At 39.7% G+C, this 25,809-nt stretch overlaps 1 protein-coding gene across 1 annotated transcript in view; it reads right to left on the bottom strand.

Annotated features, from left to right (window-relative positions):
- The window catches only part of AFG2A (AFG2 AAA ATPase homolog A), a 241,553-nt gene that overhangs the window by 158,740 nt on the left and 57,004 nt on the right, over positions 1–25,809 (bottom strand). The window contains 1 exon segment of the mRNA XM_065684485.1: positions 12,379–12,505. Coding sequence (XP_065540557.1) covers positions 12,379–12,505 — 127 coding nt within the window.

Raw genomic sequence — 25,809 nt, forward strand, 5'->3', positions numbered from 1 at the left:
CTGGGAAATTCACTGTTTCTAAATACAGGCAGGGAAGTTCCGAGGAACACAAGGAATAGGAATCAGTAGAGAAATCTAGGATGAAGCCAGCTATACATTTCCTCACACACACTCAAATGGCATCATTAGTGCATGAAGACAACAGAAAAGTTCAGATATTAGATCAAAATGGCACTTAAGCACTAAAACAGGCATTTAAAGACTTTAACACACTTCATCATTAAATGCATAGAAGATTGGTGTTCCAATTTCATTTAAAAAAATTAGAGAGAATTTTGTAAGCTAGCACTTACATACCTTAATAAAACTAATGGCCATTTTATAAGTGCAGTAACATGTTCCAAGATGTGTGGTTGCCAATTACACACACCTTATATGTTGACTGATGAACACACACACCCTGGTGTGTGCTCTTGCTTACATATATCACGTGCCTCCTTGTTAAGTAATGGAATAAGACTTGCCTTGCAAACTGACTAACACCGCCTCTTCTCGCTCAGTGACTTCTGCAAAAAATATTTACTGCTAAGAAAAACAACTTCTAAAACACAGCTAAGCTATCTGCAATCTCAAGGACACTCTCTCCATTGCAAGACCCAACTCTGTGATAACCTCCATTTTCTGTATGTCACTGTCAGGCATGTGTTTTCCCCAGACTGGTTGGCATTCATCATTTTTCTGCATGCATTGCTGCCTATTGTGAAGACTTAATCCTCCTCTGAGATTGCTTTTTGCATACCAGCTAGTTTCTCTGAATGACTGTCTGCTTTATTATTTTCTCATTATGAAAAGATGGGCATGCTCATGTTCTCCACACAACAAGGTACACTGTGGTGCACAGCAAGCTTTCTTCTAGAATTATTTTTCTCTTTAAAAGATTTTTTATAATTTTGTTTTGCTAATTTTGAATAAATGAGGGCTAGTATGCAAGAGCTCAAACAGAAAGGCATGCTTTGTTCAAAACAATGTATTTCTTAGCCTGCTGGAAACCAACCTGCGATTTTTATTGTATTTTGGTTTGGTGTTTCCCCCCTCCACCCCCTCAGTCACAGTACTTAATTCCAAATGTATCAACACCAGGACCTGTAGCTCACCTATCATGCTCATTTCTGACAAGACATAGCAAAACCATAGAGCACCTGGCAAGGAAAAGTAAATCAAGAAGACGCTGTAGGCAGCAATCAGAATATTGTTATAAAGTGTATACAAAGCATAATTAAGAGAAGGCTTTTTCAAAATCTTTTCCGTACATGTGATACATGCTTCTCTGCAGCACAAAGCTTAATTTGCCACAGAGGGACACACATTTAAAACAAAGAAGTAACTACACCCTGATTAATTAAATTCTTCAACAAAGTAAGAACATAACCCTGAAAAGGAGCAGTCACCAGATTTCCAGAATTGCTGAGTCCTACCAGCCATTATCTGGCACCACCCAATCAAAATACTCATTTGATTTTCAGACCCTTCTCTCTCAATCAATTTCAAATACCTTATAATCTACATGTTTTTCTAGGTTATTCCAAAAAATCTAGCGAACTGTTGATATCCTGAGCCAACTCTTACAACTGTATATACATCAAATAATATAAAGCTTCAAACAAGCTTTTGTTATTAAATTACATTGGCATATGCAACCCTGAGGTACTCCAGTGACCTAAATAGTTATCCACCAAGTTTCCGCTGTTCACAAGAGATGTTCATATAACCCTAGCTTTGCACTCCTTCCACCTACCTTATGAAAATGACATATTACGAATCAGTGATCCCGGGTAGTTCCTTTTTCTCTTATTATAATAGTACTACCTTCATTTAGCTTGAAAGTTAAGAATTTTTTTAAATAATTAAAATCTTAAGAAGGAACCTGTTTTTCCTGAACAAAGCTATTATCTTTCATTGTTATATGTACTGCACATAAATGGTATTTTCACTTACCCTTAAGCAGCAAGTGCATCACATGTGCAAGACATCCAGCTTTCATCACTGGTGATGTAAAGCTTGATCTCCTTCAATGCAAAAGAAAAATCAACCAGTGGATATTCTGCCTATGATGTCCTGTTTTCCCTTCTCCCCACAGAGGTTTCACAAACAAAAAAAATAGTCCTAATCAACTGAATGGACTAATGATAGCACCTAATATCCAGAAAGAACCTTAAGCAAAAGATTCCTAATATCCTTACTGAGAAAAAAAGTGTATCAGCTAATCCCTAAATTCAACATCTCTTCAGAGTTCTTTACTAATGTATAGAGCTTGATCATACTCCAACTTGCTCATTATAAAGCTCAGAGGTTCAGAGTTTTTCTAAACCTAAACCTGAAACAGTCACCACCTTAAAGCATTCCATCAGACAATGAAATCATACACTCAACCTCCCAGGCTGCACTCCGTTATGGTTGATACTAAATCAGTTACATATACAATGCTGGGCTTTCTATTTCACCATGACTTCCATTTTTACTGGAACAGCTTCCACCTTATTAGGGGAGAGAGAAGTATCAACACCTACTATAAAAGTCAGTCAACATTCTGCATTCTAAGATCATGCATTTAGTAGCTCACGCTATTCTGAGCTTTGAACTTCTTGTCCTTTCCAAGCTGGCTGGCTGCCTTCAACTGATTTTTTTTATAAAATTCCAGTCAAAACATTTCAGCTCTTGCATGAGAAGGAGACCAGGAAAAATGTTACTTTATTTACAATTTTTAAAAATTAGTAAAAATATAATTATTTCACCCTAACCTTTGAAGGGAGGTTCTGAGACCTGACCACATTAGAAGGACTCGAAACATCTCAATTTGAAATAGCTTTGTGAGGTTTGTTGACATTCAGCAGATACATTTTCCAGCTTTTGACCACTCAAAGACAGATCCTTACAAGAGCTTCAGGATTCTCCAGGTCATGCTGGATACAGGCTCCCAAAATGACAGCAGGAAAATGACTTCTCACCTTACTGGAGCCACATGAATCAAGTCAAGCAGGAAGAGCAGACAAAGAACACCAGAACTGACTCCACAAGAAATAAAAGTTTGATATGAGAAGTCAACAGATTGAAAGCCAAGGTGGACACAGGGGCAAAACTGATACTCACTAAGAAAGAAATCTACATGTGGAAACCCGGGAGAAAAAAGAGGACTGGGGGATTCTGGCTGGGCAGGAATACATTCAATGAGAAGCACAAGCAGAGGGAAATCAAGATATCAACTGAGCAAAATGACTAGAAGCAAGTATCATATTGAGATTAGATTAACAGTTTGCTGAAGATCATGAAGTCAGTAGACATAGGAAATACAGAACAACAGAACAGTGCATAAAAAGAGAGCAGGCAAACTGAATACAGAGAAATACCAAAGAAAGAATATAAGGAAGGAGTTATGCTTATGGAATGCTGGAAGAAACATTACCACTGAAAAAGTAATTTATCTACCCATTACCATTCTTTCATATTAGACCCCATAAAGAACAGCAAAAGAATTTAATATTGTTGTCAATTTATCACCTATTTCAAGCAAGCATGTTTTCTATGGCAGACCTAGAGAGTCCAGTACTACTGATAACCACAAAGATCTCAATATGACACCAAACGATGGAATCTGAATGCTCTCCCAGGAAATTGCTCATCTGATTTTAAACAGTGTAAATCAAAGCCCTCCAAAGCAAATTAGGTATGAAAGTAACCAGAGGCAATCATAATGACTTGTAAAAATAATTTTCTAAATTAATGCAATTTAATTAATCATGCACAATGAATACCACTTTAATTAATATACATAAAGATTGCATTATGATGCATATGCACAAAGAAGAATGAATTAAGATTATACACACAATCTTACCTATGACAGTTCTTAACTCGTGTGCTCAAAAAACATTCTCTATAACGCTCTTTCAATACAGTATACACAATAAATTCCATACATACTGTGCATTTTGCATCCACAAAGAGGAAAGCTGGGCAGAAGACCAACTGCAAAGCAAGCCCTGAGTGTGTCCATGGCTACAGCCCAAGTGCCATAATTGCAGCTGTTCCTCTAGCTTCTGTAGCTCACAGTACTATACTAACATTCTTTTCAGCGTCACTTCCATAAATATTTAAAAATTTTTGGAACATCTCTTCCTTAGCTTTTATCAGTAGCCTAATGAGGCTTATTAAATAAAATAAGATGCCTGCCATCCAACACGCTTTACTGTGAAATATGCCTTGCTGTGCTTTGCTTATCTGCTGTGAAACCCAGTATCCCCCGATTACAAGCTACCAAGGCCCTGACAGCTTCCGAGGATGCTCCCACGGGAACAGAGCCAAGCCACATGTCTCTGGAGGGCTACTCAGCTGTACCCCTCCCCTGCACAATCCAAACACTGACACAAAGCTGGAAGAATGAACTGGAAGGATTTAGAAGGAATGGGTTATCATCATGTAGACTGTTCTCAAGTAGGATGTAAAAACCTGTACCTTTATAAGCATGCACAAAAGTTTTAGCAGTTAAAATCTGTATGGGCATATGAAACAGCCACAAAATCGGTGTTACTTCTCTAAATGAAGCTGCTTGCTTTGTCAATAAGCCCATATGAAAAACAGAGTTGGCCCAACCCAACACTTAGGAATTAATACCTAGTCCTCATGTACTGCTCAAATCCACCCCATTTTTAGAAGCTTGGTTCATTTTAATCCCATATGACCATTCCTGGCAGTATTTAAAAGGTGTGTAGATGTGGCACTTAGTGACAGGGTTTAGTGGAGAACTTGGCAGCGCTGGGTTAGCACTTGGACTCGATGATCTCAAAGGTCTTTTCCAGCTTTAATGATTCTATGGTTCTATACTACGTTCCCAGGTTAGCTCACAAATACAGTGTCATTCCCATGTTACTGCTGAAAAAGTAAAACAAAGACCCCCACGTGGTGTCACAGTTACAGACTCATTGAACTGAGGGGTGGTATTTACATAGCAAACACGAATGCCTTTTGAATTTCCCACTTTGCTAATAACCTGGAGGCTTTCTGACACCCTGCGTTCCTCATCTGGACTTGGTAAGTCTATAGGAGGTATGAGTAAGAACAAACTTTGGCCCTCTGCCTTTACCATCCCATATCTGTACTTTTCCAAACGAAACAAATAAGCTTTGATACCTTCAAGTAAGCTTTCTGGTACATGTTGCAGAAAAGTTTATGGAAGTACTAGCGATGCTAAAATACATGACTGAGTCGATGTAAAGAACACTTTCCCTTATGCAGAATAAGAGCAGGCAAATTTACTTTTCTGGTCTTTTTGAAGTAAAACTATTATATTTTTACATACATTGTTTGGATGTATGTTTTCACAGACAAAATGAAGCCAGCTTATCCTGGCCCTATAGTCTATCTGTCAAAGAAAAAAATATGCAGCCCAGCAAGTTTTCCCTCCAACCCTTCTTTTCAGGCAAGTAATAAATCTTGAGTGAAAAAGTCACTGTGCTCTTCAGCTGTCACCAGTAAGATTTTGTTTTTTAAAACCATAGCAGCCTTAAGGCTGATTTACTACTCAGCTCTCCACACTCTGACAATCGAATAGTTGGAAACAAAAATCACTTTTGCACACCTGGAAATATTTTATTTGCTGTACTCATGAGAAAACAAAGTTTTCATCAGTGAGGAAGGAGGCAGGAGAAGGGAGAGAGAGGAATTCAGGTGAATCTTAAAACCCAGTTCTTGATTTAAAGAGAAACTTCATACATATGTACCTGAACACAGAAACTACCTTTGCTTTCAAACAGAGTGGTCAGGCTCTTTAAGGACTATGGGTTCACTGTACAATCCAGCATCAAATCAGCTTGGAAGTCTTGGCCAGCAATCAGCTATGCTCATCATCTGTGTCTATGCAGTCATTTCAGTCAGGCAGCTGAAAAGAATGAGTGAATTAAATAATTCAAAAGTTGTCACACTTTTGTTCTCTGTTCTTTGGTTTGGTTTTTTTAATAAACTTGATAAGCTCTTAATTACTCAAAAGTGTAAACATTTGATATTAGTAAAGGCAAAATTAGTCCTTTGAGAAACATCTATGTTCCAGAGCACCCCTTTGCCCTAGTCAGAGTTGCAAATTCAACAAGATTAAGGGTAGAAACCCAAACACATACCAGAGAAAAGCAATTGATGGAAAATATGATGGTGCCAAGATTGTGAAACTATGTTAGAATATCAGATCCTCTTTCCAATGGCATGTAGTTTGATATGATTTTTCCCTAAAGCTTTATTTTCTGAAAATTTATTATATGCTTGAGAACAATCTTGTCTTCAAAAGAAATCCCACATCTCCTGTTATTTCAAAGACCCACACTTGCACCTGGGCAAAATGATGTAACTACTGTAGGTGCTGGCTGACTGAGAAGGAGACCCACAAAAATCTCACTTTCTGTTTTTAATCCTAGGGCTTTACAAGAATATTAGGAGTGCCCTTTGACTAGCAGAGAGTCATTTCAGCATTTAAAGTAAAAAACTAATAATTCAAGAGCATAAAGAGACATGGCAACTGTGTTTATGTATGTTGATTCCTACTCTGAAATACTACCCCATCTGTTCTATTCTCATGACACCTACAAAGTCCCCCTACAAATGAAAACTGATCTCAGTAATACAGTATCAGGCAGGGAAAGCAGTTTAGCAACTTACTTGCTAGTTATCTCTACCAGTCCCAAAGTAACCTAGCAGTGCGAAATTAAGAACGTAAAAGGATTTCACTCTAACTAGTGTTTACTTAGTACTAATTTATTCAACTGTCATAAAATACTTTATGAAGCAGTTGCAGCATCACCTCCCTCTAAAGCACCCAATCTTGTGCCTTGTCTTCCAAATCTGGATGAAAACTGCACAGAAGCAATGCTGAGAAATGACAGAGTGATACTGCCCTTCCCTGCCCGGAACTTTGTTCATAATGTATCACTGCAAGGCCAAGGGACACTCGACTGCTCGCCCTTGACCCAAATCCAATGCAGAGCAGACTGAAAAGCAAGATATTTACATTTCCTCCTCCAGAGTCCTAAAGCACTTAGCATAAGCCCTCTTTCAGGTGCAGGTCAGTTAGGGGGCTTCCCACCTGAGTACTAGGGACAAGAGGGGAAAAAAATCATACCATGACAAAAACCCCAGTGCTCTCCTTCAGAAATCCATGACCAACCCTATCTGTTTTAACATACCTAAAGCAGCAGGGAGTGGTGGGATGGTTTGAGAAGACACAGAGCTAGGCTGCTAACTGCAAGGAAAATAATCTTCCTGGTGAAGGTTGTCAAACAGCACAGCAGATGCTAAGAGGCTGTGAGATCTCTATCCTTGGAGAATCTCAAAACCCTGCTGTACCAGCCTTGAGCAACCTCACCGAGCACTGAAGCTAACCCTGCTCAAGAAGGAGGCTGGACCACCAGATCCCCAGGAGCCCCTTCCAACCTATTGTTTTATGATCTTTGGTGAGGGGTGGAAACTTAGCACATGACTGATGGGAAATGTGATTTGTACCTCTACAGTCCTACACTGTATTTGGGATAAACTGAAATCCTACCAAGTCAAAGCTGTAACACACAAAGAACCTTTAGCAAAATGTATCTGACCAAAACAAAAATCACAAATAAACAGCTATATAAATAGGAAAATGCATCGCATGGTAGGGAGTTAATTTTGTGCCACTGCATCTGACTGCTAAATATGCTTGTAGCATCATCTGCTTTATAACAGCACATACACACTTCCAGACAATAAAGAATAAATATGCAAGATTCCTTCCTATTCCTTTTAACTTGTAAAACTGCAAACCTAAATATTTGAATTTCTTCCATAATCCTTCAGAAAGACAGAACTTTGATGTTTTTAAAAAGGAAGTATTATTTACTTTTGCTGCAGGCAAGGAATTAAAATTTCTTTACTGATTCTGCCAAATGGCTATATCACGGAGTTTTTATTTTCATCAAAACAAGCCACTTTAATTTAAGGTTGTCCCATAACTACACAGTAATCAACATTTTGGGGGTCAGATCAACTTGATGAACCTTTCTTATTTCTCTGCCCAAAAGACTCCTCCAAATCCAAATGAACCAGAGGGGAAGGAAGTTTTATTCCACACTTGGCAATTACTAGGAAGAATATAGGTTGCAGTTTTGTTTTATTTTGTTTGCGTAAGCAGAACAGACAACCCAGTAGTATTCATGTGGTTTTTAAACTAAATAAGCTGAATTCAAACCCAGTGGTTAATACACCAAAACCAATGGAGCTTAATTAGGGAACAGCAAAACTTGCAGGTGAAGGAAGAGAAGGGGAAAGAGGAAGAAAGTAAGGGAGCAAGAAAGTTTTAAAAAGCAAAATATATACACAAAAATCTGCACTGATACAATACACAGAACACATGTTTCATATACCAATACACAAGATACTTTAAAACTGGGAGCCAACCCCTCCTGTATTAACAGAGAATTTGCGAAGATACAGCTCTTCAGTATTCAGCCTACCAGGATAGTTTCTGGTTTAAACTACACTGAAGCCCACAAGCACAGACAAAATCCAGACCATCATCAATCTAGAGACAACAGACAATACTTGACAGCACAGCATCTCATCAATCTTAATTTGTCCCATCACATCCTGTCATTCTTATGCAAATAGCATATTTAATGATACATCTTTTCTGCACCCCACAATAAGGAGAAGTGAAGCTGTCAGGAGCACCAGGATAGGATGTCATCCTACACCACAGGCCATCACTTCACTCAGAGCCTCGTGTTTTACATCACAGCTAATGTGTCTGACATTCAAATCTGGCCCAGCAGGAGGTAAAACTGACACCCCAGCAACATGCATCTTGCTTCCTGTGCTAAAACATTCACTAAGGTCCCCAGGATGGACAGTCTCTCTGCTTTAATGTACTCTTGCTAATGGAGACTGAAACTGCTTCAGAGGAAAGAAGATATCTGCATGGGCAGGTAATGACAGCAATTCACCCTTGTCACCCAAGAAATAAGCCCGGTACTAAAAGGCTGGGGAAACAGATTCCACTGGAAAAGAAAAAAGACACAGAGATCCTGATAAGTTGGTCCAGGTTTTCTTTCCTGGAAATTTTTCAGACTACACCTCAAAATTTGTCTACTTATATGTCTGAATAGAACATTTAATTTCAAGCTAAGTAAATTAGAGACAGTGTTCAAAATACTTTATGCAAGGTTTGTGGGGATGAGTGATCTCTCCTGTTAGGCCAACTGATACATGGGAACATACAGAAAGTCTGGAAACATAAGCAGCTCCATAAAATCACTGCAAAATATTTTAGGTATGAAAAAATCACTCCTGAGTGGGTAAGTCCCCAGAAACAAAAAGTATTTACCAATTATCACTCATCAATTCTACTTACGGAATGAAGAATAAAAGGGAAGATTTTACTATTATTACTTACTCAGAGTGTTTTGTTTCTGTATCACTTTCAAAGAATGTTCAGAACATCTTGTTCTCAAATATTTCCCTTCGAAGAGGAATCACTTTCTGTACCATACATGGCTGAAAACTGTACGTGCTGGTTTTGTTTTCTTATGAAAAACAGAAACCATCCTCAAGTATTTCCAGCATCACATGAATGAGATGCAAAGTAGCTAAGTGCAACAAATATGGGACACAACTTTGTATTGAAATATTATTCCAACACTATGATGATATCTTACAGAAATTACCTTATTAATAGACATTCGTAGCAAGTCAAAACATGTTTACCGTTAAACATAACTTTTTATAAAGTCTGACTCAAAAGCTATTCACTACCCAAAACAATATACTGTAGAGTGTTTACAGAGATGATAAAGTCTGCACTGGGCTCAGGTGAATACCCTTACATTTGATATTCCCAAATGCTGCTTCCAAATTACAAAAGAATAATTATCACATATTTGTCAGTTAAGAAGCAGTCACATAAATTAAGATCCTGAATGGATTATTACCAATTTTGTAAGTGTATATTGTAAAACCTACAAAGCATGCATTCCTCAAGCATTTATTGGTTTCAAAAGTCAAAAGGTAGTTGCAAGAAGTATACCAGACATCTTCCCAGCCCCTGGAAGGAAAGAACACGGACTGCCTTGTGTCTGTATATCATATGTAAAGTTCATGCATTAAAATTACTGTATAGTCATCACACACCTACGAAAACAGGGCAGGCACTTATCGTAATATATGGGTGAAACATATAAAATATCAAATTGATTTAACAAAATGTTACCTTTTCAAAGGGATCACTGATCACAAAGTAAACTAAAAGCCCATACTGAAAGATTTCCCATGAAGTGAAATTCACAGCACAAAGTTTCTGGTGCCAGACTTCTTTCTTCCAGGATTAAAAAAAAAAAAAAAAAATAAAACGTGCAACTCATGCACTGCAAATATTACATAGACCCAGGACATGGTAGTGGCCTGGTATAGCCTATCTGGTCTGGATGAAGCATGATGCAACCGATGCCAACTCACGTGACTCTCCAGTCCCTTAAATCCCAGTTTAAAACCCCGTTTCCTCCAGACTGGTGGAATTTTGTTCTGCTACTCTGTAAACAAATGCTTTCTACAAAGCTACCATAACTTATTATACCTTGGTAAAAATAGTTCTAAATAAAAATCCAAAATATCCATTCATGGTTTATTGCTAATAAAATTCCTATAATCATATAGCTTGCTACTATGGGTGGCACTGTCTCAGGCAACTTCTTCTTCTTCTTTACATTTAGAGTCAAGACTACCGACCTTATCAGGGAGAGGAACACATAATATGTTGTGATCTAAACACAACTGTGCTGTTAGTTCTTAAGTTTACCACCCCACAAAATTCAGATGCACAAAAGATGACAAATTTTAACCCACCATATTAAAGTGAAAACTTTCAGCACCAGACTAAGTGGTCTGGATTTGCACCACTGATGTAGGTACAGCTGGCATATATCAAGAACCCAGGTATCGCAGTGTGGCACCCTTAACACATGGTAATACTGCCCCAATATTGCCAATTTTTCAAATATATACTGCCCCAATATACCAATATTTCAAATGAAAGCTAAAATATTAAAAAAATAGCATTCACTGCAGGCCCAAGAGAAATCCAGCAACAGGAAGAATGACAGAGAGCTGAATTCCCAGGTGGTGACGCAGATAACACAGTACAATGTTGAACTTAGAAGGAAATTTCCCTTCTGTTCAACAAACAGAATTTTTTCAAATTCAGCTCAGCCCAAACCCAAAGAATAGTAGCCAAAGAAAAATTCAATCCGTTTGACAAAAGTGGAATCTTGAAAATTTCATTTTTGCACAAGCATATTTTTCACTGAATATTTTTCATATTTTTATCATCTTTTACTGAAAACTTTCTGATAACTCTACCCTGCCTTGGCAGGCACACTTTGTCAGGACACCATCAGCTGTGTGCATTCCTCTGGTTCAATAGCAAAAAGGCTGTGTTCTGATCACAAAAAGAAAGGGTTTTTTTCCCCCAAGATTTCATGTGTATATGAGCCTTACTTTAAAGTGTGTGCTTCATACATATTTTATGCCCGAATGCTGCAAGACAAACAAAATCTATTCCAGACACAGCTTAAAATGGGAGAATCTGTTAACATTAAAAAGATTTAAGAAACCTATAAGAACCGTAGAAAAGATCAGGAAAAATCAATTGTATTAACTTGTCATCAAATTCATGAATGTTGCAAAGGTGAAGATTTGTGCAATAAAGAACCTCACCAACACTACAAAATGTATCACAAAGGAAATCACTTCAGACTGGTCCATCTACTGCACTTAGCTGTGAGAAGACACAGCAGTGGGAGAGAGTTTTAAAGTGGATTTTCTAGAGGGATGCTGGGTTGGTTTTGGAGGTTTTCCACAGTAAGTGTTACAACCCTCACATTTTTATTAACTTGAAATGTTCTTGTCACTCCAGAAGAGTGTTGCAGGACCTAAGGAGAATTTGCACTGTTTACAGTTGGAAACCATACTGCTAGCAGCAGGCTAATAGCACTACTGAGATACTTAATCTTTTGAAAGGAAGTAACTAATGAAACTAACAAACTCATGCATAAATAAACACAACAGAAGCAAAAACCACAGAAGCAGTTTGACAGAAATGTTGTTGCACAAGTTCAATAAGCTTGATTTAAGGAAAATTTCTTCTAGGAAAAAGATACTTAAGGTTATCACAAAACATTTTGTTTCTGTTAAATATTCTGTAGAGAGGAAAAAAAAGTGATGGACAATCTTTGCTTTTGCCTTTCCTTCATTTGAAAACTTCTACTTTTAATCATTAAATTGACTAGACAATAGTTTGGAGAGAAACAGAGAAGGGAATTACAGCAAAATCTGGTCTTCTCCAGAGAACAGGATATAGGACAGTGTGTCAATTCGTACCTTGTCTATCATGTCCGGTCTGTTTGTAGCTGCCAAAATTGTCACATCCTTCAGCTGTTCTATCCCATCCATTTCCGTCAGCAACTGAGCCAAGACACGGTCTGCTACATTTCCAGCACCTGAAGAGCTGATTTAAAAAAAAAAAAAAAAAAAAAGCCCCAGCATTAGCTTTCCCTTCCTAGAAAACTGGAGAAAGGAAAGAACGTTTTGTTCTTTTCAATTTACAGGGATCCATCTCTTTATCTGCATTCCTTCTGGTTTTTATTTTCACCTTCACTCCCTGAAACCGTATCAGTCATGTGAAGTGAGTAAAAGCAAACTGCAGAATTAGCCCTTCAAAGGAGTTCTTGGTATTCAACAAAGCAACTGAGGTTTTCTTCCTTCCTACCCTGATATGTAGGTTATAAAGAGTTTAAGACAATGTGAATGTCTGGAATAAATATTTCTAAGATAACTGAATTTCGTTCTTAGTCAGACAAACAACTGTTTTTAGCACCATCCAAGGGAGTGCTTGCATCACCCTATGCAGTACAAAAATTAGGTAGTTATGTATTTTGTAGAGCTGCGGTATATTTTTATGTTCTCCCCATCAAATGAGAATAATTCAAGTGCCTCCTTAGTAGCATTGTCAGTCCTTTAACTCAGCTGATTCTACATATACCAGGAAACCAAAAGAAAAAAACAAGACTGAGAAACAGAAAATTCCAGTTTTGAAATCACCAAGATGTGAAAACCCTGAACAGACAAAGCATAACTATTCTAGCGTCTTGGTTTCGTTGTGTTTTTTTTTAATTTGGAATCAACTCTGGTAACCTTAAAGTTTACGGAAGATTCACTCAAATTGCTTAACTACATGTAACAAAAAGCATTCTAGAAATAAACTCTATTGTTTTCATTAAAGCTTCCAATATTTTAAAAAGAATAAGCAAATGATGTACCACCTTGTTCCTAGACAATTCTTTAATGCATATAAACATGTGCACACGTATATATATGTGCATCTGCACATATTCACACATAAAACACAGAAAAGGAAGACACTGCATAAATCAAACCAAGAGAACAAGCACTTATGTTGTGATAAATAATACATCTCATGAGTGATTGTGTTCTTTATAACATTGTTCTAATTCTTCATAAGAGGTTTTATTTCTGAAATGTTATTAAAAAAATATAGCTGATCACCCACCATATCATTTTTTGTTTTTGAAAGGACACTAGACCTAGGAGATACTAGGACCACACACAGGTAACTGTATACACTCATATGTTGGCAGATGCACTACACAAATGATATATATATGTGTTTCTTGTAGTACCCAGCAACCTAAACACTGGTTTGCAAGGAGGAATATTAGATTTTAAAACATAAGCACTCCAATTATTTCCAGCAGATAGAGAATACTCATAGATAGTTGCACTGTTATTACATATATATATTGCTGCAGCACTGCCACCCATCACCAGCATGCCTGCAACCAAAGCGCTTCCTAAATGTCTCAGAGCCAAAGCAACAGTAACAACTCTGTCCTTGCTGTACAGATGTCCTCCAAAGAAATTCTCTTGTTCTCCTGTTCAACACCTGGTTCTATAATTTTCCAGTGCAAAACAGTTAACTTATCAGACCTAGTCTGGAAAGTATCTTTGAAATGTTAGCTAACAGAATATTTAGGTTGCTAAAATATATTAGAGAAGGGACTTGGGTTAGCTAATTGTCAGCTTTTTTGGTTTGCTGCAGCCATGTCAGAAATTCCCAGGTGATATTACAGTATTTCTAACACACCCATGGGTCACGGTCCTATTGACTTATAGAGGGTTGAACATGATAAAACACTTCAGGTGTTAGACAAGGATAGTAAATGCTTTTTGAAGGACACAGCTTAAAGGAAATTAAAATCAACTTTGTAACTTAAGCTTGTCTCAGTAGGGATTCAGACCTCCCATTTTGCTTAAATTTCACATTTACTCAACTTTATACCCAACAGAATGCACAAAAGAAAAAGCTAAGCAAAGGAAAAAACGAGATGATCTGAAACTGACACTAGAGGACTTCAGGGGAAAAGAAAAAAATAGTTGGTTTTAAAGAGAGGTGGCTAGAACAGATATTACATCTCATCTTTCCCCCATATAAACATTTCTCTTACAAGCTTCAGACTGAAAAAAAAAAAAAAAGATAAAATTAGCGTATATTGTAAAGAAAACTCACACTGCTATAGGTCAATGTACATTGCAAAGACTTCTATGCAATTAGGAAGCAAATAATCAGAAAACTGCAGTCAAGTGAACACTGATGGCATCATACAGCTCAAACAATGAAGGGAGATACCAGGACATTGTTTGGGTATTTATTATTAACTGCTAAAAGTGAAGGGAAAAAGTTTTAAAACCAGCCATGCAAAAATATCAATAACACAAACAGTACCAAATGAAGAGGTGTCTGGGACCTATGACACCAGGAATTTCCAATTTCACCGCTTTTATTTACATCGTTCACTAAGTTGCCATATGACGCACCATTTTTAGAACAGAGTCTACAGCAAATTAGCTTTTGGCTGAACAGCATACTCTATAAAAGTCACAGGCAGGCACAGGTTTACAGTGAGAGGTCCCTTTGGCAGCTGCTCAGAGCTGCACCATGCACTCCAAGACCTCTAGTGCTGCCTAAACTGCTAATCTGAAGGGTGACACGCAAGTATGCGCTTTTCCATTTTCCCATGTTTTCCCAGCAAGGATTTCAAATTAACACAGGCAACATTCATTAAAGCTGCCCGGACTTTTGACGCAAACAGCAGCCAGAGAAACAAATTATTAACTCTCCAATCCCACGGAGGCCCTGCCAATAACAACTTCCAGCTAAGGGGCTGTGTTTTCCCCACCACCACCACCTGACCTCCGCACATTGATGTCATCATCACAACTGCATGGAAATAGTCCTCAAAAGGCACATCCTGGTACAATCTAATTTCCTGTCAACACACCACCTGCAAATCCAGGCAGTCAGAATTAAAGCCCGTCACATAATCCATGCAGGGTGACGTGTGCACGGGTGCACATATGCAAAAGTTGTGCCCTTAACCAGAAATACCTTGAACTTCAAAATAAAAAATGTGTGAGCAAAAAGGAATCTGGCTGCTGCGTAAAGGCGTGAGAATTTTAAGTCATCTCTTATGTTGCCCTAATGAAATACATCTGTCTGTAGGCTACGTGTTAATCTTTTTGCTAACCCTCAATGAAGGAGCTTTAAAAGCAAAAAAAGTCTTTCCTTACTAGTTTATTACATCACTTAGAGCCAGATATCCTCCTGTATGTAATATTTCAGCTAATCTTGCAAGTGTCCCACCAGTCTCAGACCAAGCACATACGCAATCCTGCTCAGGCACTTCAGTTGACCATCAGAGATACTTCCTGAATGCCAAAAGCCTCTTAGGTAAGACTATCCATGGATTAAAACAACTATTGAAGGCGAATATAAAAAATAAAACCTGTTCTTGGTATTTTATTTTAGCTAAAGGTACTTTCAAAACACATTTTGACAGAATAAAACAATTTTACAGTGTACCAAAGCCTCACAATTAATCTGAATTAACTCTGGCCTTGTCTGATGAAACTGAGTGATCATGAGCCACAGATCCAAATTCAATATAGCAGGTGTGAGCACTCCACAGAACACTTTATTATCTCCTTTGGCCTTATCCAAAGACTGTTCTAATCAGTTGGATTCACATCTCAGTGGGAAATGACATGTCCCCTTAGACACCTTAAGCCACTCTCATACATCTTCCTGGGCATATAAAAAGCAAGCGCAGCCTGATTCTATCACTGCATCATGGAATACATACAGTTCCCTAGCTTATATAGCTCTTTAAGCCAAGGAGACTTTCTGGACATAACCAGATGTATGAGATCACTGGATTTAAATCTGTTACGCTTCTTGCTACAGGCTTTTTATTTGTTTGTTTGATGGCTACTGACTTAGAATCATAGAATAGTTAGGGTTGGAAAGGACCTCAAGATCATCTAGTTCCAACCCCCCTGCCATGGGCAGGGACAGATCACACTAAACCATCCCACCCAAGGCTTCATCCAACCTGGCCTTGAACACTGCCAGGGATGGAGCACTCACAACCCCCCTGGGCAACCAATTCCAGTGTCTCACCACCCTAACAGGAAAGAATTTCCTCCTTATATCCAATTTAAACTTCCCCTGTTTAAGTTTTAACCCGTTACCCCTTGTCCTGTCACTACAGTCCCTGACGAAGAGTCCCTCCCCAGCATCCCTATAGGCCCCCTTCAGGTACTGGAAGGCTGCTATGAGGTCTCCACGCAGCCTTCTCTTCTCCAGGCTGAACAGCCCCAACTTCCTCAGCCTGTCTTCATACGGGAGGTGCTCCAGTCCCCTCATCATCCTCGTGGCCCTCCTCTGGACTTGTTCCAGCAGTTCCATGTCCTTTTTATGTTGAGGACACCAGAACTGCACACAATACTCCAGGTGAGGTCTCACAAGAGCAGAGTAGAGGGGCAGGATCACCTCCTTCGACCTGCTGGTCACGCTCCTTTTGATGCAGCCCAGGATACGGTTGGCTTTCTGGGCTGCGAGCGCACACTGAAGCTGGCTCATGTTCATTTTCTCATCGACCAGCACCCCCAACTCCTTCTCTGCAGGGCCGCTCTGAATCTCTTCTTTGCCCAGTCTGTAGCTGTGCCTGGGATTGCTCCGACCCAGGTGTAGGACCTTGCGCTTGCCATGGTTGAACTTCATAAGGTTGGCATCAGCCCACCTCACAAGCGTGTCAAGGTCCCTCTGGATGGCATCCCTTCCCTCCAGCGTATCAACCGGACCACACAGCTTGGTGTCATCAGCAAACTTGCTGAGGGCGCACTTAATCCCACTGTCCATGTCAGCGACGAAGAGGTTAAACAAGACCGGTCCCAACACCGATCCCTGAGGGACACCACTCGTTACTGGTCTCCAGCCGGACATCGAGCCATTGACCACAACTCTTTGTGTGCAGCCATCCAGCCAGTTCTTTATCCACCGAGTGGTCCATCCATTAAATTGATATCTCTCCAATTTAGAGAGAAGGATGTTGTGTGGGACAGTGTCAAACGCTTTGCACAAGTCCACGTAGATGACGTCAACTGCTTTACCCTTATCCATCAATTCTGTAGCCCCATCATAGAAGGCCACCAAATTGGTCAGGCAGGATTTTCCCTTAGTGAAGCCATGCTGGCTGTCACCAAGCACCTTGTTGTTTTTCATGTGCCTTAGCATGCTGTCCAGGAGAATGTGCTCCAAGATTTTACCAGGCACAGAGGTGAGACTGACTGGTCTGTAATTCCCCGGGTCTTCCATTTTCCCCTTCTTGAAAATGGGGGTTATATTTCCCTTTTTCCAGTCGTCGGGAACTTCACCTGACTGCCATGATTTTTCAAATACGATGGCCAGTGGCTTAGCAACTTCATTCGCCAGCTCCTTCAGGACCCGCGGATGGATTCCATCAGGTCCCACGGACTTGTGTGCGTTCAGATTTTGAAGATGGTCTCGAACCAGATCCTCTCCTACAGTGGGCCCAAGACTTCTTTCGTGCACTTTTAATTGCTTACCTTCTTTTTCTCTCCCCCTTATCTAAAAGATATTTTTAACATTGGAAACCTAAAAACAGTCTGAAAATGTACTCATTATGGTTTCACCTTATGATGAAATTTGGTAAGCATCACCACTGTGAGCTACAGTAAACGTACACTTGCATCATCTGACAACCTAGAACACTTCCAAAGCCAATGGAATTAATGTTTTTTCACAACACCAGTGTCCTGGGTTGAGCAGCAGCAGTCATTTTTCTCCTTCTTAGGAGCTAGTACAGTGCTGTGTTTTGATCTTTTGGCCTGGAAACAGTGGTGATGGCGCCAATGTTTTCGGTTGCTGCTCGAATGTTTGGTCTGGCCAAGGTCTTTCTGAGCCTCATGCTCTGCCAGGGAGGAGGGGAGGCCGGGAGGAAGCAGAGACAGGACACCTGACCCAAGCTAGCCAAAGAGGTATTCCATACCACAGCACGCCATGCCCAGGAGGTAACGGGGAGTTACCCCGGAAGGGCTGGTGGGACTGCAGGGTTGGAGGAGGTATCGGTCGGTGCTTGGCTGGGGGGAGTGGGGTGAGTTATTGGTCGGCTGGTGTTGAGGTGTTGTATTCTTTCCTCTTGTTATTTCCTTTATCATTATTATCATTGGTGGTAGCAGTAGTGATCTGTGTTATACCTTAGTTACTAAACTGTTCTTATCTCAACCCGTGGGAGTTGCATTCTTTTTGATTCTCCTCTGCGTCCCTCCAGAAGCAGGGGGAGGGCAAGAAGGGGGGGAGTGAGTGGACGAGGTTTATGGTTGGGTTTAAACCACGACAACCAGATGTAATTTTCATTGGAAAATGTATTTCAGTCTCAATCACCATTTAAATCCCGTTAAGGAGAACCACTAACTCTCCATCCCACTACTCAGACAGGCACTGAGGCCTGTCTGAGCACCTTAGCTTCAGAATCAGGACCTTAATTTAGTTATGTTGCTAAACTGTAGATGTGGAAATTGATGAACCAATCACACAATAACATTTTGAGCACTCTAAAATTCACCGCAACTGTGAAGCTACAAAACCAGAAGGAAGTCTGGGAGGGAGCCTCTCCTGAAAAGCCCCATTTCTGCACAGATGTCCCTACGTCAGGCAGATCCGTGAGGTCAAAGATGCAGACCTCAGGAGAAATATCCTGGATAAATTACTGAAGAGGGATTAATTGCCACACAGCTGAAATCTGTAACACAGGTTTTGTGAGAAGGGAGTACAGGCCAGCTTCTTTTCCAAAATGTCCTATCAGGCAAGATTTACATACAGATGAAAGCTTTTTTTTTTTTTTCTTCTGACAACAGAATTGCAATCATAATCAAAATTTAAAGGTTTTAAAAACACTTCTGGATGTGCTATCATCTCAAATCCTTCTCTCACTGGAATCCCTGAAAGGAATTTCATACCAAAGCAAATATAAAACTCACTGACATGACAAAATGGTTGGTATAAAAAAAATTATTTTACATTGAAAAGAAGTTTCTGGCAGGACTCTCCACTTCCCCACAAACTATGGAGGTAAAAGGCTCCTGAAACACCCAAGCCCCTAGCCAGCTCACTTCCATGCGAGAGTCGCCTCGCTCACGGAGCCTGAAGGATTTTTATTAAGTCTGATAGTTTTGTCAGGACTCTGCTAGGGTAATCTGTCAGCAAGGAGCAACCACCAAGTCTGTCTTTTCAGTCCAACTGCTGTTATTGCAATTAACTGTCATACTGTTTTACTTCCTTCCCTCACAAACACTGGTGAAATACAGCTTTGGCAATTCAAGGCTTTTCACAGCATTAGAAAAAAACCCCATAACAATCTATTCCAATAGCAATACCAGAAAAACAGTAATTGCAGCATCTTCCCAGATACTGAATTTCATTCAAAAACTCTACCAGTGGGGCATTTTGCCCAGCAGAATCATAGAATCACAGAATAGTTAGGGTAGGAAAGGACCTCAAGATCATCTAGTTCCAACCCCCCTGCCATGGGCAGGGACACCTCACACTAAACAATACCACCCAAGGCTCTGTCCAACCTGGCCTTGAACACTGCCAGGGATGGAGCATTCACAACTTCCCTGGGCCACCCATTCCAGTGCCTCACCACCCTCACAGTAAAGAACTTTTTCGTTATATCCAATCTAAACTTCCCCTGTTTAAGTTTTAACCCGTTACCCCTTGTCCTGTCACTACAGTCCCTAATGAGGAGTCCCTTCCCACCATCCTTATAGGCCCCCTTCAGGTACTGGGAGGCTGCTATGAGGTCCCCACGCAGCCTTCTCTTCTCCAGGCTGAACAGCCCCAACTTTCTCAGCCTATCTTCATACGGGAGGTGCTCCAGTCCCCGCATCATCCTCATGGCCCTCCTCTGGACTTGTTCCAACAGTTCCATGTACTTTTTACGTTGAGGACACCAGAACTGCACACAGTACTCCAAATGAGTATGGATGCTGCCCTGTCATTTAGCAAAAGCAGTTCTCTTCCACACAGATATACCCTGCTGAAACATAAATTCAATCAGAATATTCTTATATCTAAAGATAGCAGAGTGGGCCCTTATGTTAGCTTTGAACTTTTCTCCCTTGAATGCTACTAGGGCTTCAAAAGCCAAACTTTACTAAATATACTAGGTTTACAGTCATGCATGTTTACACAGGCAGCACAATATCACTACTTTTTCCCCTATAGGAGTTTTCCCTCTCGCCCTTAAAATCACAATACCTTTTACATCTCATACTTATTTCTGTTTACAAGCACGATTCCTGTTCTGAGCTGCAAAACTGTCATCCACAATTACTAATTGATTCTACATACACACGCTCACAACAAAGGAGGTATTTCATAAAACAAAAAGGCAAAACAAGAATATCTGGGCCTAAGCAACCATTATTAAAACACTGGGCCAAATTCATTTCTAGCACATGTATGGTACAATTTCAATGCATATTATTAATTCAGACTGCTGCAGATACTACAGGCGTGGATAGTATTAAAAAGTCTAGAAGAGATATACCGCATGCAAATCTTATATATGTGATAAGTTTTTATATTTAACTATTCAGTGCTAAGACAAGAAATGTTCCCCACTGAGAATTTTCCTGCCTGCGTTATCAGAACTCAGAAAAAAAATAATCCTAAACCCTTCCCTGCATCAGTACCCTACAATTAGATGCTGTCACATTTTGCATGCACCTGTATCAGCTATTACACGCTACATTTTGTCACATCTTTCCTGCTTCCCCAAGAGCAAGTACTACAGAAGGGAAATCTCCAGAGGAAACCTGGGTAAGTCTGGGAAATTCAGAGACTGTGTAGAACACTAGCTTTAATGTCAGGCCAAAATAATGTTTTGCCCACTGTCAATTCAAAAATTAAGTACAGTTCATGTCATTTGGTTTTTAAGACATTAGAAAAGCACAGAAACATAAGAGGAGTCCCAGTACTCCTTCAGTGGTCTCCAACTTCTAAACAAGCTTCCTAAGAAGAGAATATGAGCTTTGTGAAAAAAGGAAACAGGGCTCAGCTGTCAGCAGGTGACGTCAAAACACATGGCCCATAGATCACTGCAGGGACGTCCTAATTATCCTCCACAGTCATGCCACCAGCCTGTTTCATTTGCTTAAATTTCTTATTATTGCAGCTTCCAGAAGCCAGTGAGGTAGGCCCAAAAAAATGAAATGCAATGAAAAGACAGAAAAGGAGGAAAGGAGAAAGTCTAAGGCAGGTTTGGAATCAACAGGCTTTCTTCCAGAGGGCTTTCCCCAAGCACATCTTCAAATCCTTAAGTGTCTAGGTCACGATCCATCACCCATTTCCATCTGCCTGCAACTCATTCCAGACACATGTCCATAAAAGGCAGACATTAGACCTGGCCTTCAACTGGCCCTGGCATGCCTAGATGAAACAGGAAGGATGCTAACAGCAAGCATTCTCTTCTCCTATTCAGTAAACACTGGCATTGCCTTTAAACAAATAAAAAAAACACAAACCAGAAAACCAAACAAAAAACCCCTGAACACACACACACAGGCACATGCACACACACACCTGCTGTACAGTAAATTTCCCTTTTTTTTTTTTTTCTGTTTTCCTCAGTGTTTCTCCTCTGCACATTCCTGGAAGTTAATCAAGTTGAAAACTGTCATCAATCATGTCTATCTGGGAAGCATGTACAGTTTCAGTTGGAATTATTAAAGACGTAGTTGTAACTAGTAACTGTACTGGATTTCATTTCATTAGAATAATATTTAAGCAGTTCACTTTCATCTGGAATAAGTTTCATTTGTAAGTTTTAGTTACAATTATGTTCCCCTTGTATTTAAGCTGAATGAAAATAAATACATAAATGGAAATAAATAAAATATGACCTCCACTTGTAGTCCTAACCCTGCAGGCAGCTGTAGCCTGCTTGGACCCATTTAGTGTGGGTAAGCTGGCCTTTTTCTATAGCCACTGCCACGCTGAGAACTGAAGTGATCACCATGTACGCTTACTTCTGACCGTTCCAATCCTGGAATCTTGTTTCAACTAGACCTCTGACAAGAATCCAGACAGAAGCTCAAATTCATGTCTTTGGCTGAAGCATCTTGCTGCAGGTCAGTTTCGCCACAGCACTCCCAAGCACTGGAGAACACGCCTACCTACGTTAACAGACTTTATTAATTCCTCTAAACCCTGTACATTTATCCATGCACTTGAATGACTTCAAGAAAAGGGTTTAAATATCCAGTCCTGCTTCCACTGATGTCAATGAAAGTCTCCACTGACTTCATATGTCCAAATAATAATACAGACCCACAAAGTTACAAATAATTGGGGTTTTTTCTTAAACAAGAAAGACAAAACACAGATTTAAAACACACTGTGATAAAGGATTCTTGCTAGATAAAAAGCATGAACAAGTCTGAAAATTAAAGGATTGCAGATATTTATCATAAATACACACAACCTATGGGTAATGCTATTTATTAAAATTGCTATTCCAAAGCAAATTACAAGCTTCACTGTGTGACTAAATTGTTTCAAAACCTTACGTCTTCACCACTCTTTGCTAGGCCTAAAATAGAAAGCTGGCACTGGATATGCAGTTTTTTTCCCCAGACATCATTTGTATTTGGATACCAAATTCCAGAACTTTGAAGAATTCAGACAACAGTCACAAGAGTTTTGAATGCCTCAACTCTATCATATCCAAACACAACTCAGATATTGCAGGGAATCTAGCTGATGTTCCCCAGTTCAGGGACAACCAATGCCAACAGAAGCCAGAAACACAAAGCTTCTTGCCTTACTGAGCCAGCTGCTAGAACTGGGTCCCTCACAATGCAAGCATGGCACAGGGAAACTCCATTTTTTCCGTGTATTCTTTAGCCTTAGCATGAGTCATAATAGGGCAACAATACCTCTCTCCAGCTCTGCCACTGGTAATTTACCCTGTGCAAGGTGGTTTTCTGCCCCATAGGTTTTCTACCCTACCTAATGTCACTTCACTCCATACCTGCAGGTTCCAGCCCCTAGATTTCATTGATAAAATTCAATACAGTGACCTCCTTCATGACAGAGGCTGCAGATTACACCATGGAATTTGCACAGATTTGAAAATGCAATGGTATATTCAGGTGCACAGTGTAGTATGTGCTAAAGCGTACAATATATGTGCTAAAATATTCTAGAAAGACAGACAGCTTGGCTTAAAACTGGAAGATTTATCACAGTCCCTGTTGAAAGCAGAGGTGGCACAGTAGAGAGGCTGCTGTTCTTCATAGCTTCATTCAGAAGCCTCAAAGCCTTAAAAGTTAAGACTGCAAATATTTAAATATCTAAAGTGAAAACAATACGTCTTTCAGAGGTTCTGAGCATTTTAAACTGTAGCTTAGGAACATATCTATCCTCCCCAGCATACAAGATAACATCACCATATTGTAGTTTTGAGTTATTGGAACCAAAGTCCCTTTATTTTGTCATTTCTACCCTCACTCTGAAATGGTTACCATTATTCATCTATCAACTTGCTTTGGTCTCTGCAACTCAAATGAAAGGTACTTATTTTGTCCCTTCCCCCCCCCCCCCCCCCGAAAATTGAATTTATCAGTGTCTTTCACATTACTCTACAACATTTTCCATCTTACATTACAAAGATTTGCAGTTAAAGGGGAAAACGCTTTGCTTGTGAAAAACAAGAAAAGGAACAAATATGTCTCTTGCCCAAAAATTCTAAAAATCCTACTTATATAAACAATGTCCCATTTCCAAAGCAGAGATTTTTCTGAGTTCAGCAAACAGACTGTCTGTGCTGCATTTACACAGACCCATGTTCATTCATCACTTTCAAGTCTAATTATGAAGCCATTTCCCTCTTGGCAACCTCTAATGGCCAGATGAATTAGGTTTTACATGGACAGGATACCAAGGGATCACAAATACCCATAACTCTTTGCAGCTGTGCAATTTGTAAAGCCTCTCCAGCTTTGTCTGGGCAAGGGACTACTGCGAGGCAAACTTTCCTCCTCACACGCTGCTATATCTGGACAAATTCTATGGGTCTCACTTGAGCGCAGCCTCTCATACAAAGTCATAACAACATCTTTTCGAAAGAGAAAGAAAAAACAGCCATAACCTACTCATGGAAGCAAATGCAAACCAGAGTAGTGGAAAATGCTCTATGCATCATGTCGGTCACCTCTCCTGGTGCACGACTGCTCCTCCCTGCATGTTAATCCACAAAATGCCCGTTCTGCCTTAAAGATGTAAAGTGGTACATTGCTGGAGCTTCTCCCATACGACTGACTAGCAGCAAAGGAGAAGTCTCTATGAAAAGCCTTTCCGATCTGCATTAGTTTCTCCTATCTCAATCATTTTTCCTACTCAAAACTCATTGTGACATCTCTAACATTCTACCACCTTTTCTTCTGCAGGTTTATCTATTTGTTCCAACCAGTTATAGTGAATGCCTCCCTTTATCTTTATAGCCAGTCCATTCAGACCCTAATTTTTTATTTTCAATTCTCTCTAAACATCCTCAACATAGACCAGACGAAGAGAGGAAAGTAAAAAAAAAAAAATAATTCTTAGAAGAGCACTAGAAGTGCATTGTAACAGGACAAAACGCAGAACTGGATACAGCTAAAATTATCTTCATCTTCACTGCCACACTGTGACACTGAACTATTTTTCTTCAGAGATGCAGGATTAGATTTTTATATTTCTCTTTAAGGCTGGTATGTATACAGCCCACATTTTTAATTCCTGATTAATATGTATTGGTTTGTTGCCTGCAGGCCAAATGGGGACAGAGGTGTTGACATACAAGAAGAAAAATCCAGGAGCTTATTTCGTATAGAAAAAACCATATGGAACTTCTAAGATGCCTGGATAAGAAATAATATTTTAAAAAATAATAGATTTTAACACTGAACAATGTTAACCAATGCAATTTTTGCTGACTTCAAAGTATTATTTCTTAAAACTAATAAATGAATACACATACATGTTGTAAAATAAAACTGCTACATGAGACAGTTATGTTAGGAAGAGTGTTAGATGTATTACAATTACAGAGTCATGGCTTGGGAATGTCTAATAAATAAAACACTGGGGCATACAGTGATAGGACAAGGGGTAATGGGTTCAGACTTAAACAGGGAAAGTTTAGGTTAGATATCAGGAAGAAGTTATTTACTGTGAAGGTGGTGAGGCACTGGAATGGGTTGCCCAAGGAAGCTGTGATATGCTCCATCCCTGGCAGTGCTCAAGGTCAGGTTGCACAGTCTTGGGTAACACGATTTAGTGAGAGATGCCCCTGCCCATGGCAGGGGGGTTGGAACTAGATGATT

Source organism: Lathamus discolor, chromosome 1 (genome assembly GCF_037157495.1).
Source record: "Lathamus discolor isolate bLatDis1 chromosome 1, bLatDis1.hap1, whole genome shotgun sequence".
In the NCBI taxonomy this organism is placed as follows: domain Eukaryota; kingdom Metazoa; phylum Chordata; class Aves; order Psittaciformes; family Psittacidae; genus Lathamus; species Lathamus discolor.